General features: G+C 42.2%; 1 protein-coding gene across 7 annotated transcripts in view; it reads left to right on the top strand.

Annotated features, from left to right (window-relative positions):
* The window catches only part of Cd47 (CD47 molecule), a 57153-nt gene that overhangs the window by 16629 nt on the left and 25490 nt on the right, over nucleotides 1-15034 (top strand). For all 7 annotated transcript variants that reach the window (XM_051150029.1, XM_051150030.1, XM_051150031.1 and 4 more), the window contains one exon: nucleotides 12528-12617. In XM_051150029.1, coding sequence (XP_051005986.1) covers nucleotides 12528-12617 — 90 coding nt within the window. The remainder of the gene's footprint in view (nucleotides 1-12527; nucleotides 12618-15034) is intronic.

The following is a 15034-nucleotide window of genomic DNA, read 5'->3' on the forward strand; positions in this document are numbered from 1 at the left end:
TTCTGTGCAGAAACTAGTTTTATGTTATTCCGTCTGTTGATTCTTGGAGCTGCTTCTTGCACTGGTAGAAATCCACGCAGAAAGTTCTTACCTAAACATGTATCTTGAGATATACTCCCTATATTTTCCTCTAGAAATTTCAGTGACTTGGGTTTTAAGTTAAGGTGCTTGATCCACTTCTAGCTGAGTTTTTGGTACAGGGTGAACAGAATGGATCTGAAGATATCCAGTTTAGTCCAGTTTGGACATCACCATTCTCTTGAATGTGCTGTCTTTTTTTCAACTGCCTATTTTTTAAACTTTTGTTGGCTTCTTTGCTCTGTTCCATTGATCTCTCTGTCTAACTTGTTTTCTGTATTTATTTATCACTGTGGCTCTGTACTATTTGAAGTGTAACTACAATATCTCCAGCTAAGCTTTCCTCCTTAGGGTAGCTTTGGCTATTTGTGATCTCCTGTAGTTCCATGTGGACTCTTGGGTTATTTTTGTTTGCTTGTTTGTTTTCTGTTTCTATTCCTTTAAGTAATAGTATTGGGATTCTGATGTGAACTGCATTGAATCTGTTAATTACTTTTGATAATATAGACAGTTTCATGACATTAATTTCATCATAACAAGAGTATGGGATTATCTTTCCATGATCTAGTATTTTCTTTGATGTCCTTTGTCAGTGTTTTGAAGCTTTTGTTGATGTTTTTCACTCCTTTGCTTAGTTTTATTCCTAACTGTATTGTGAATGACAAAGTGACATAGTTTTCCTAACGTCTCTCTCCATGACTTCATTTTAGTATTTATGAAGGCTACTAAATTTATATATTTATTCTGTATCTTACAACTTTGATGAAAGTGTTTATTAAATTTAAGCATTTTACGTTAGATTCTCTAGGATCTTTCAGATGTATATCTATGCCATCTGCAAATATGGATAGTTTGAACTCTTTCTTTTCTGTTTTTATTCCTTTCATGTCTTTCTCCTGTTTTGTTGCTAAAACTTCAAGTACCACACTGAATAAGAATAGTGGAGGATCATCATCTTATTCCTGATTTTGGAGAAAATGCTCTCATTGATCCCTATTTACTCTAGTGTATTTGCCTTTACTTTTTGCCGTATACATATGAATATATATAGGCAATATGGCAACAAGATATTACATATTAATATTAATGTCTCCAGGACTTTTATCATGAAGGCATGCTGAAGGCATGTCTTGTCTGCATCTATTGAGATGATTACCTAATTGCTGCCCTTAAGCTTGCTTATATGATGTATACATACTGAAATCTGTATGTTGAACCAAGTTTGCATCCAATAGATAAAGCCCACTTGCTCATGATGTAGGCTCTTTTTAATGTGTTCTTGAATTTAAGAAATTTGAAAAGTTTTGTACCTATGTTCCTCAGGGACATTGCTGTGTAGTTTTATCTTTTTATATGCCTTTGATACCAGCATAATAGTAGCTTTGTAGGATGAATTTGGTGGCGTGCCTTCCATTTCTATTCTGTGGAACAAATTGAGGACTGTTGGAAATAGATCTTCCTTGAAATGTTGGTAGAATTCTGCAGTAACTCCATGTTATCCTGCCTTGTTCTTTGTGCAGAGACTTGAAGACAGCTTCAGCCTCCTTGCTTGCCATGGCTTTGTTTAAGTCACTCATGCGTTCTGTCTTTAATTTTGATGGGTGATAGGCATTTCAGAAAGTCGTCTATTTCTTTGTAGACTTTTCTAGCTCTGTGGTGTATATGTTCTCAAAGCGTTCTTTCATGGTGTTCTGGATTTCACTGGAGTCAGTTCTAACGTCTTTCTCCTATCTAATTTGATCAGACTGGGCCATCTCCCTCTTTGTGTTCGTCAGGCTAGCTAGCGGTTTGTCAGTCTCGTTAACTTTTTCAAAGAACCAAGTCTTTGATTCATTTTGAGTATTGCTTTTTCGGTCCCCACATCATTACTTTCTGCCACAATCTTTATTGTTTCCTGCCATCTTTGGATCTGGGGCTGTCCTCTTGCTTTGCTAGAGCCTTGCTATGCATCATCCTGATGTTTATTTGAGATGTTTCCAGCTTGTTTATTTAAGTGCTTATCTCTGTGTATAAGGTCATCTTACGACTGCCTTTGCTGCATCTCAGAGGACCTGGTAGGTTGCATTCTGATTTTCATTTGACTCAAGGAATTTCTGAATTTTCTCTCTGGTTTCAAAATGCATTGTCTTGTCTCTCACTATTTTTTTAGTTTCTCTTCCTGTTGATTGCTGCTTTTATTTCCTGGTATTCTGATAAAAGACAAGAAATTATCTCAGCTTTTTTTGTTAAGATTTGATCTGTGACCTATTGTGTAATCAGTTTGGAGTCATTGGTAAGTTGGGATGGGTTGAGTTGGGTAGTTGTATAATGTTCTTCCTGTTTCTTTTAATGTTTTGCTCATTGCTAGAATGGATTAGTTTTGCAGTTTTAATTCTCTTCCCTCCAGTTCTACTTGGATGTTTGTTTGCTTGTTTTGTGGAGGGCTGCTTAGAGATCACCCATAGAGACGGGTCAGGTTTGATGCTGATTCTCAGATGACGCTGTTGATATAGTCTGAGTTTGTCTAGATGAGACCAGGGTCACTAATAGGACCACACACTGACCATCAGGGCAACCATGTGTGTTAAACTTGCTTACCTAACTCTGAACTCTGTAAATGGTTGGGGTCTGGAGTCAGAATCCCAGTTGCACACTACTGGAGCCAAAGGCTTGGTCCCCTGGTAAACACTGGAGCCAGAGGTCCAGTCCTGTGGTGAACTGTGGGGATGGTGGAGTCAAAACCTCAGCTGTGCAGTGAACATTGGAGCTGTTGGCACAGAATACCAGGTCCTAGCAACTTTTATAATTAACATACAGAACATTACATTTTTTACTGTAGCATTTTCATAAATTTGTACCATTATACTTTTTTTTATTTGTCACCCCCCCCCCCTTACTGCCCTCCACTGACCTTAACCTCTTCCTGGTCTCTTTCTTCCCCATAACTTGTTTCTACTTCTGCTTTCATGTCACACATAGTCTCTCATCCGCTCATTTTCCTTTCCTTTAGGTCTATTTCTCCCTTCTCATAGTCCTCTATTTTTATGTTTTACATGTACATATTTAATTAACTATAAATGTGTTTGAATCTATGTAACACGAGTGATGAGTGAGTACGGCTTAATTTACTTATAATGATACCTAGTTCTAATTTCCCATGGATGCCACAATTTTATTCTTCCTTACAGCTAAATAAGACTCCATTTGTATGTGTACCACTTCTTTTTTCTCTGCCCATTGATGGGCATATAGGCTAGTTCTTTGCCTCTGTTATTGTGAGTAGTGCAACAATATACGAATTCTTCAGGTTTATGCAGGACTGTTATGTACAGTGCTTACAGTAGTTCTACTTTTAGTTTTTTGAGGGCCATCTTCACTGACTTCCAGTGTCATAGTCCCATGGCCATGTACAAAGGCCTGCATCCTTACCACTACTTACTGTTTGTTTCTTAAGGATAGCCATCCTAACTAGGATGAGATGGGGTCTCAAAGCTAAGGATGTTTAACATTTCTTCAAATGTTCTTTGATTCCTTTGACTTCTCCCTCTGAAAACTGTTCAGGTCTGAAGCTCATTTGTTAAGTGGTTGATTTGGGAGGCTTTGTTCACTGGATGATTTCTCATTCTGAGAACTCTGTTCAGTTCTCTAGCTGATTCATTGACCAGATAAATTGGGGAACATTCTGGTGTTAAATTTTTGGAGATTCTTTTAAGGTTTTAGGTGATGATCACTGCCCAATATGTTGTTGAAAATAGATTCTCCTGTCAGGTATGTTGTCTCTCTGTTCTTAGAGCTGTTTTTGAATGGGAAAAAGGTTCAAAAAAGTAAACCTTGGCATACAACATTATTTTGGGGAAGAATATGTATTTGTTACTATAATGATGCTTATTTTGTGGACTTGTGGATTTAGTATTAGAAATCATTTTTACTGTTGTTGTGCTTTTTTGCAAATGTAAGCATAAACAAGAAAGAGAAATTGTCTAGGATGTAATTGAATTCCACTCAGTAGAACACAGGTAATGGTGACCATTTGTTGCATTGGAGCGCGGGGCTGACAGTGTGCAAACACTGTATGACATTCATGTGTTTCTAGGCCAGTGCTCCAGGACGTGAGTTTACAGAGGGCGTTTTGTTTTCATTTTGTTTTATACTTCATTATTTCCTAGCATAGGAAAACTTAGGAGGCTCAAGTTACCTTGTCTTCGGGGCCTTTAAAAATGGTTTTTACTAGTATTTATTAACTATAATAATGGTTTTCATCATGATGTTTTTATAATGCATATAATGCATTTTGCTCATATTTACCCCCATCTCTCCCTTCCCACCCCCACTGATCTCCATTCTTCTTCCCAAATGGTCCCCCATCTACTTTCTTGCTATTTTTTTTTTAAGTATGTGTGTGTGATCGAGCGACTTTTATTAGGATTGCTTATAGAAACATTAGTGAGGGGTTATTTACAGGAGCAGGGGTGACCTGCCAGCGGCTGCACTGTGAGGAGTGGTGGGCAACTGAGTGATGAAATCCTGAATGAATATATGCTGTTGACACAGCTATGGCCATTCAAGGTCCATAGCCTCAAACCCATAGGAAAATGGCAAAGCCTACCATGATCCCTGGGGGTAGGGGTGAGGCTTAGAGTTATGGCAGAGCCTTTTTGTCTGGTCCATGTGCAGATGCTGATAGTGTGTGCAGAAAATGCTCGCCATGGCTTTCCCCCTCCCCCCGGTGTTTTATAGCCTGAAAAATGCTCCCCTAGTAGAATGTGTTCCTACGCAGATTAGTTAAACATACCTCATCCTTGCTCCACATCCCTGTTTAGTTGTAGGTAATATCCTTGCCTCCTTATTCAACTGAATAAAGCGAGCATGCTGAGCTTCCAGAGTGCTGAGATGTCTCCATCAGAGAGCCCATTCTGCCCAATTCCAGCTTTTCTGACTGTCCGTCTGTCTGCTTGTCTGTCTGACTGTGCTTGTCTTTTCTTCTCTCTCTTGTCACCCAGGCCAGGTCAAGTTCCTGAGGCCACGCAAGGATGTGTCATAATACCACTTAAAAAAAAAATGTCTCTCCTTCAGCCCCAGTAGCTGATAGTCTGGCTGTAGATTCCCAGAGAAGGGTGAGAGCTTTGGAGTCCCTCCCCGCTTCACGACAGGACACTGACAGCTCCAATCTTGTACAGATCTTGTATGTGTATGTAATCATAGCTGCTGTGAGCTCAGCGGAACAATGGCCACGTCATGCTTACAAGACAGCATTCCACAATGCCAGGCCCTGTCCTCAGGCTCTTCCACTATTTTTATTCTCTCTTCTGAGCTTTGCAGATGGCGGTGGTACAGTGTCCCATTTATGGCTGAGCATTCAGTAGTCACACACTCTCATAGGCTTTTGTCCTCAAATTGTTGTTGTTTTTCAATCGGCAAACTGAGGCTACCCTCTCCTTCACAGCATTGTCTGGGTTAGAGAGAAGGTATCTCCTGAGTAAAGATTGCTTGGGTACTGAGGCTGGTCAGGTGCTGAGGCTGGCAGTGTGGATTCAGTGGTGAGAAGGATGCTGCTTCTGTGTTCTGGGTAGTGATTACAGTGCAGATGGCAGGAGTGGGATGACCTCCCATTTATCTGAGTACATCCAGATGCATTATTTATATCATATGCCGTGCTTTTCTGAGAACTCTGCGACATAGACGTAGGTGTTGCCTCTTCTCGGTGCAGAAAGCAAATGGCACTCAAGTAATGTGTTCTAGGCCACTCCACACCCAGGACTTCAGCGCAAATTCCCTGGCTGGAAAATTTCATGAGATATAATTACTATGAAAACATTTTATAAATATGTAAATAGTAAAACTTAAAAGTTAGTTATTAGTACTTCCATTATGAGTACTGCAGAAAGCTTAGAATAATTACTGTAAAGACCTAAAGCTGTTCAGATTTTGTGCCAAACGATCAGCTCAACACTGTTGTCATTTCTGTTGTCATCAGCATGCTGTAGACCACGTTCATAAGGATGACATGAAGGTACCATAGAGTTCTTTTGTTAGTTTTGTAGTGCTGGATGGCAAAGTGCTACAGGCACTGCGGCCTCAAGCAATACATGCTTATTAATTAATGGTTTTATAGTTCTGATCATGATGTGTCTGTGCTCTATGCTCAGTTCTATGACAAAAGTTCAGATATTGACCATAGTCTGTTTTCATTGGGATTTTGTGATACTGTTAAAAGTTCACATAATTGCTGCAGAATTCAGTCTCTTGACACAGCAAGAATAAGGTTCCTCCTTAGCTGGATGTCTGCCGGGGTCTTCTCTCCACTCCTGTAGGTTCATCCTATTCTTTGCCATGTGGTCCTGCTCATGTGCAAAGCAAGGGAAAGGGGCTCTTTATCTCATTGAACCCTTCCAATGTATAAAATGTCTTTTCCAGGAAGAATACAGGAGCCTTTAAGAATCATTTGATTGGGCCAATTTCTGTCCTTCAAGGATAACCTCCCATTGTTAATGGCAACTGATTGCCATCTTAATTGCATTAGCAAACTTCCTTTTCTGGTTGTAATAGTTATAGGAAATCTAACCTATTCATTCTTACATGGAGAGAAAGAGAGAATTGCATAGACAATTATGTCAGGGATTTGGGAGATCACCTTAGGATTCTGAGTTTGGTCAAATGACTGGCAAATGCAGACTAGTCATATTGACATTCCAGAAATGCTGTCATAATCCTGAAACATTAGGTCATGGCTTACCTTGAATTTTAATATTATAAATTTATTGTGATCTTTGGCCAAAGGTCATTTTGCTATGTTTTGGGGGTCTGCATATGTATATTTTATAATATTTTTATTTCTTGAAATTATATCCTTTCCCTTTCCCTTTACTTCCTTCTGGCCCTACCATGTACACATCTCCCAATTTCTCAGATTCTAGGCCTTTTTTTATTTAATTGCTATTGTGTGCATGTGCACACATACACACACACACACAGAACGAGAGAGAGAGAGAGAGAGAGAGAGAGAGAGAGAGAGACAGACAGACAGACAGACAGACAGACACAGAGAAACAGAGAGAGACAGAGACACAAACATACACACACACTTATATTTATATTTATAGAAACTGCTCAGTTCATGTAATGTTACTTGTAGGTATATGATCTCAGGGTTGACTACTTGGTGTTGGATAACCAACTTAGGGACTCTTCCCTGTGGAAAACAGCTATTTCTCCCACTCTGAACATTCCCAAGTTACCAGTAGTTCTTTGTCTGCTGTTGAGGCTCCATGAGCTTTCCCACTTTGAGTTTGGCGTGTCCATGGGTGCTCTCATTGTTTAGGTAGCCATGTTGATGAGCCTTCATGGGTGCACGCTCTACAGATTCTAGGAGACATATTCTCACAGAAATCTTCCTGTTGCTCTAGCACTTAACAGTCCTTTCACCCATCCCACCGCCTGTTCAGCAATGATCCCCAAGGCTTGCATGCAGGAATTGTGTCATAGTTATATCTGTTGGGGCTGGGCATCGCAACTTTCTTGTTTTCTGCATTTTGATCAGCTGTGATTTTCTGTAATGGTCTGTGTTGCAAAGAGCACTTTCTTTGATGAGGTGTGAGAAACACTCTTACTTTTGGGCATAAGGATAAATATTTAGAATGTTCTCAGGAATTATACCAACTTAGTAACCTGGCTGTTGTGGGTTTACCTCTGAGGTCCATGATGTCACTAGCCCTGTGTAGTTGGCTAAGTTTACAGTGCCAGTCAGAATTTTCCTCTTGTTGGGCAGGCCGTAGGTACAATCAAAGAACTTTTGGTTACTACCCAGACACACATGCCTCTATTTCACCCCTAAGATGACTGTGCCAAGTTGGTTGTGTTGGTTCATAGACATCAGCTGTTGGCTGCCTCCCTCCTTTGGAAGCGTGCATGGCAGCTTTTGATTCCATAGATGTTAGTCCTCAGGGAGGAAACATTCAGGCCAGATCCAGCTCAGATCCTCTAAGTCCTGTGTCTGAAATTCATGGTGTCTTCAACAGTGACATCTTGCCATCCACCTCGGGGAGGTAACTGTGTGCAACAGCGGTAGCCTATGATGTTTTTGGAGTCCTTTGGATTACCTTACCAACAACTCAAAATGGAGGGAGAGGCGGGCCTCCTCATGTCTGTTGTTGGTGTTTTTGATAGTCTATGGCTTTTGTGGAAGGCACTGTCAGGCCAGAAGAGAGAACTTTATTTAAACTATAGGTGATGATGTGTTGCAGTGTACTTGAAGAAGAGGGATGGTCCCTTCGCCTCTTTAGGCAGGTCCGTTTTGCAGAAGTGGCATCCTGCATGCCGATAACAGTCAGATTGGAAGTGAGGGTTAAACACTTGTCGACAGACCACACCCTCCTTAGTCTCGCTTCTGTCTTTTTAGTAATAAGAAGTTCGTTTCCCAGGGTGTCATCTTCCTGATGAGGAGTGGGAGCTTGGGGAGCATGTAGGGAGAGTTGTGGGCCATCGCTCAGGGAGAGTCAGAGTGGCTGTCCTTGGTGTACCTTTCCCAGTTCTGACATACTCTTCTTAGATCATTTTATGCTTAATTAATTTCTCTAATGCCATAGAAAGTCAGAGCTGAAATAGATCTTAGAGAAGTGCCTTATCTCTCACTCCCCTTGGGGAGGAGGAGTTAATGGCACCTGACAACACTTCTGTAAATCAGAGGCTTAATGGACATCTAAATGGGTTTATATAAGACATTGGGGATTTTCCCCTAGCATTTTTTTCCCCACAGGGTCTAGCTATATAGTCCAGACTGGCCTTGAACTCATGATACTCCTGCCTCAGCTTTCTGAGTGTTGGCATTATAGAAGTGTACCGCCGTACCGAGTTCAGTTGATTCCTGAGTCAGCTCAACTGATTTTTAAAGGTCCAGTACAGTGAGTCGGCATTTTCTCAGCAGAATAGATCAGAGGAAGATAACACATTGGTGTCAGTGACAGGAGCTGCACTCCAGAAGACCTGCAGTGGTCATTTTAAACAAAGGTAGACATCCTCCTGCCAGCCTCCCCACATACTCACACCAGGGAATGTGCAGACGACGTCCTGGTGTGGTAATGAGGGCGGAGAATGTGAACAAATGTTCCTAATAAGAATCTTAGACTACAGTATTTTCTTGCTGTGCGTCGTTTTCTTTCAGTCCTTGAACTGTCCTCTTCCATTTCTCATTACTTCTTCATGGAATCTTCCAGGCCTTGAGTAGTCACGGACTCTGTCACAGAAACTCATTCCTGATTTCTCTTGTGCCAGGCAGCTTGTTTGGGGACCATTCCAGCTTGCTACCTAACTGCTTGGTGTGCAGAGACACCGTTACCTCCCGGGGACCTGCCTGATGTCACAGGTCAGGTCTTCCTTCAGTGGGATTTGCTGTGGTATGCTGTCTTCCTTGCTGGGAGGGCTGTAGCTGTTCTCCCAAGCTTTTTGTGTGTGGTGCAGTCCAGTTCACTTAGCCATTACTGATGCCATCCGATCCTCATTCCTACCACCTTCCTTTGGGTCAGTTCTCTCTTTCAACTTAAAAAGTGACAAGTAAAACTAAACCCAGGGTGTGGTGGTGCTTGTTAGCCAACCGCCCCCCCTCCCTTTTTACATCATTGAGGCCTTGACTTTCCACAGGCTCCTTCCCACACAAGACTCCGATCAGCTCCTTTCCCTAGAGGCCTTTGCAAACCATGTCCCCCAGGCATCAGTTCTCTACTTTTGCTCCTTCTTAGGGTCAGCACCCCCTATAGTGTTAACTGCTAATCTGCTGTTGTGTAAAGGAGGACTGTCATTCGTGGTGGGCTTTCCTTGAATACAGAAAATGAGTAGACGACTGCTGCTGAAAAAAATGTCTCTTAATTTTGCTAATGGCTTCCTGCTATTGTGTCCTGAGATCGGTGGTTAGGGGGGAAAGGTCAGTGAAGGGACAGCTTGGTCAGCTAGCGTTAAACATGAGATCACATACTGGCTATAGTTTAATGTAAGAGCTAGCAGGATTCCCGTCTAAACAGATGTGGGATGTGAGAGAAACACGAGTCAAGGAAAATTAAAAAACATGGATGGCCACTGCTAGAATGAAGACGCCTGAGTGAGGAGGTTTAGGGTGGTGGGAAAATCAGAGTGAATTAAGAATTTGAAAACAGAAGGTACTTAGATCCTTAATTCACTGCGCTTCATTTTCCTCGAGGTAATAATTCCACACATCATACGGATATGAATAGCTAACATATACAACTCAATGTAGCATAATAGAAGGTCTTGATTAGGAAAAAATGAATTGATTGAGCATACTTATTAAGCCATAAGGTTCTGCTCGAATCTTTGCAGAAGAGCGGTGCCCGATTTCTTTGCTATTAGGATTTTATGCTGTATAGAGTTGTATAAGGTGATACTCAGCTACACAGTTGGGCACTAAGGTCTTGATTCAGGATATCAGGATAGCTGGGAACATTTCTCTCAGAGATCTGCAGCCAGTGAGCATCAAATACTTACATTCCATTTGTCCTAGTTAGGGTTTCTGTTGCTGTGGTAGAACCCCATCACCAAAAGCAATGTGGGGTTCATTGTCATCCTTGAGGGAAGCCAGAGCAAGAGTTCAGTTCAGGAGCTTGTGGGCAAGAATTGAGAAGAAGCTATGGTTGGCCTTTCTCAGCCTGCTTTCTGATAGCACTCAGAACCACCTGCCTCAGCGTGGCATTGCCCACAGTTATCTGGGCCCACCCACATCCATCATCAACCAAGAAAATGCTCCCCAAGCCCACCTATAGGCCAGCATAGTGGAAACATTTTCTTAATTGAGGTTGCCTCTTCCAAAATGACTCTAGCTTGTGTCAAAGGGACATGAAACCAGCCAGCACACTGTTCATTCGCTAATTTGGAATATCTGTTGTCTTCAGCAGCCAGTACGTTATGTCTACTGTGCAGAACATTAGATTCCGAGGCACTATTTTCAAGCTAGAATTGACAATTGTGTTATATTATAGGGATTAGTGTACGCCTTTCACATGTATTTAGTATATAAGGTTAATATGAGAAACACATGGCTGTCACTGTCGGTGAAAACCCATGAACTTCCACTTTGACACCAATGGCAGAAGGGATGTATGGGGTTGATCTCAGAGGAATTCCAGTGTTTGCTTGGGACAGGAGCCAAGAGCTAAAGAGTCCTTCAGCTAGCACAAACCTCTGTACAGGCAAACTTTGAACTTCTTTCACTGTGTTTACTTGGTTTTGTTGTTAGAGAGCAACAGATCTCATCCATGGCATTTCCATCCAGTGGGATTATCAGTAGAAGTAAAAACCTAACATTTTAAAAGTTCCTATCAAGTCTTATTGGAATCTTAGCATCTAAGCTCTGTGAACGTAGGGTGCAGGGGTAGGGTAGATTTTCACCATGTGACCTGTGACACACTTAAACAGCTTCCTTAATAGCCTGAAGTCCCTTATGTTTACATAAAACTAGTCTCTCCAAGGCCATGGCTTGTGAATTACATCTTCTTTTCAAGAGCCAGTTGGGGAAAGGCCAGGGACACCTGTGTTGGCCATAGTCACAGTAAGCGGAAGGACCTAGTGGTCCTGAGAGCTCCTGTTCCTGGTCCCCATAGTCAGGCTTTATAGGAACACTTGATGGCCAGTCAGGCACTTTGCACACATGGGTATTCAACAATAAAACTTCACAATAACTGCAGTTCACAGCTACTGAGCATGTGGTAAGCAGCAACCTTACTCCCTTTACATAATTACTCCCCAGTGGTAGTAGAAACTCTTCAACAAAGAGGGTCTGTGTCATTCAAGGGCACTAAAGAACAGAGGTGTTCAGACATTGTCTACAGTCACGCAGATTTTGAGTCAGAGTTGATGTTCACACCTAGCAGGGTGGCCAGAGCCTGGTCTCGAGTACTGTCTGCCCTTCCTCGCAACATAGGACAGAGGAGTGTGGCGAGGCACATGGAAGTAACTAGAGCCGTGGAACTTCTAAATAAAATGTGTTGTTCCATGGATCGGGGTTGGGTATGTGTGTGTGCTGGGTCAGTAGATAAAGTGCTTGCGGTACAGGTTTGAGGGTCTGAGTTCAGATCCCCAGCACCCACACCAAAGGTCGAGGCACATCACTGGAGATGCAGAAACACCTGTGCCCTGGAGCTCAGTGGCCACAATCTAGTCTAAGCAGTGATCTCCAGGTTTAGGAGAGACCCTGACTCAAAAAGCAAGGTGAGACGCTATTGAGAATGACACCAGACGTTAATCTCTAGACTCCACACAGGTGTACACATGCTATATACAGTCAAAGAATCTGTTGCTGAGTAAGTTATACATGAGGTGGGTGTGTGCATGTGTATGTGTGTGTGTGTACCATGCCCCTCAGCTCTAATTATTTATATCTTCTACTACAGTAATAAAGATATATTTGAGACCATTAGCAGTAAGTATAATAAAACACTAATTATGATTTTTGTTTTCTTTCTCCACAGCTTCTTGGTTTTCTCCAAATGAAAAGATCCTCATTGTTATTTTCCCAATTTTGGCTATACTCCTGTTCTGGGGAAAGTTTGGTATTTTAAGTAAGTATTTCAATGTTATTTTTTTCCTATTTATGCCTTAGTTATACAATTGGTATTTCTAGCACAGTGGTGCTCAGCCTATGTGTTGTGGCCTCTTTGGGGGTTGTCTACCAGATATTTATGTTAGGATTTGTAACAGTGGCAAAATTATGGTCATGGAGTATCAGTGAAATCACTTTATAGTTGGGAGGGGGTTGTTTACCACACAGGAGGAACTGTATTAAAGTGTCACAGAATTAGGAAGGTTGGGAACCACTGATCTAAGACATTATCAGTGGAATACTCTAACTGACCTGTAGGAAAAGTGTTATTATAGTAAATATGCATAACCAGTTTACTTACAGTTTCTTTAAAGCATATATTGTCCCCCACATGTTACTACAACTCTTATTAAGTTTAAGGTGCTTTGCTCTGGGTGGTGTTTTGAGATCTCTGAAGGGGGGTGGTGAGTAGAGATGTTGATAATAGCACTTCGATCCTGTGGCATGATTATTTACAAATGCTGTCTTATTTGTAGACAGATGGTCATAGGATACCTGTGTGTAAAGACAGAATTCTGTGCTCTGGGGCCCTAGGATTCTCTTCTTCCTATCCACTTGGAGCCTGTCTGTAGACAGAACCCTGTCTGTGCCCTGATGGAAGGAGCTGTGCACTGTGGACCTGCCCTGACAGCTACATAACCAAATCGCTGCAGACCAGACCTGACGCTGAGTCTGACTTGACATCAGCCATGTAGAGTTGACAGGGTAATGAGTTGTATACACTCTAGCTCCGGCTTCTACCCAACAGTGTCCACGTGCCTACCTTTAGCCATCCCACCGGGAACATGCCTGATCTCCTCAGCATTTCCATAGGACGCAGTAGGAGAAATTGACTACATTTATTAAGTTCTGAGGTGAACTTTTAAAATATAAGCCATGCTCACTCTGTAAGCCCCCTGAGGTGGTCACTGAAAAGCAGTAAACACCTCTTCAGAGAAGGAGAAAATGGTGCTAATTAAATTTGCCCAGTAGCCTTCAGAGAGTGCCTCCTGGATAGTCAGTGGAGTGGTTCCCTCGGAATGTGAGGCTGCAAGGGGCCTCAGTGAGACATAAAAACAGACCTGAGATGACTGGCGGTTTATTTGAAGAGCTTTGCCCAGCGCACAAGGCTCTGGAAGTGTCCAGAGACTAGAGAAACTCTTCAGGTTGTCTCTAAGTGGAAAAAGAGGGAACAAGGGCTGACAGCCGCAACTGTCAACACACCGCAGCCCTTATTTCCAAGACTGCAGACGCCATTGGAAGTTATCTTAGCATTTCAGTAAGCCTCTTATTTTAAGGAAAGGACTGATATGGCCTCAGGCCCTGCTCCATAATCACTGGTATTAGGGGAAGCTTTCAGCCACATTGGCAGATCCAGGCTTTCAGGGCTGAGTCATGTGATTCAGGCAGGAAACAACATTTTAAGTATCATACAGTGATTTCTCAGCAGTGATGTTGAATTTGGGTGGACAGAGGTTTTCCGGTTATGACATTATCATTAGCAAGACCATTGTCAGTGGAATGGATCAGAAATGAGTTTGTTTATGATCAGCCATATTTATACGGAATAAGAGTAATGATTTCCCCCGCCCCCCGACTATGGAATACATTGTGTAAGAAGTTATCAAGAAAGCAAATCAGCTGTTGGCCCCCATATCTAGAAATAAGGCTCCATTGGATTCTGGTGACCTTCCAGTTTCCTGTCCTGTCTTTCACTGTTTGGTTTTTGCTGTTTTTCTTCTATAAGAGGAAATTGTCAATTGGCTCTCAGAGCTCATGTATTTGTAAATCCCCGTGTCCCAGTGTCTTCAGTGTTGCCATGGCTGCATGTCCTCTCCTGCTATGGCTGTGAAATGTTTTCTCAAACTTTCATCTCAATGGATATTAAGGAAGTTTCCAAATCTCGATGCTCTGAAACTCTGATGAAAGCGTATGGGCTTTTTAAGACAGCAACAGTATTTTAAGCCTGTAGATAACGGTTTGCCAACATGTGTTCCGGACCCATCCTGTCGCTTGCTGCTACCACTGACGAGAATGCCCGTCATTCATCTCAGGGTCCTGACACTGTTAGAGTTCTAAAAACCTTCTGCTGATTTGCTGTGGCGGGGTGGGGGGGGTTTGGGGGGATTGGGGGGGCTGGGGGGGTTGGGGGGAGGAGAATTGCCAGTGTTCTATTAGTGAGTTTGGACATTCTTTTTAATATTTGTATTCTACCAGTTACATTTGAACCTAAGGAAATATTTAAGGGAAGTGTTTATTTTTGGTTCATCTTAAACAAGGGGGAGGCTGAGGGAGAGGAAGAGCGGTGCGTGGAAGACAGGCCTCTGTAGTTGACTCACCCAGCCTGGCCTCCATTTACAGTTGAGGAGTTATAAGAACAGCTGAATATTTGAGGGG

The sequence above is a fragment of the Acomys russatus genome, chromosome 8 (assembly GCF_903995435.1).
Source record: "Acomys russatus chromosome 8, mAcoRus1.1, whole genome shotgun sequence".
Taxonomy (NCBI): Eukaryota; Metazoa; Chordata; class Mammalia; order Rodentia; family Muridae; genus Acomys; species Acomys russatus.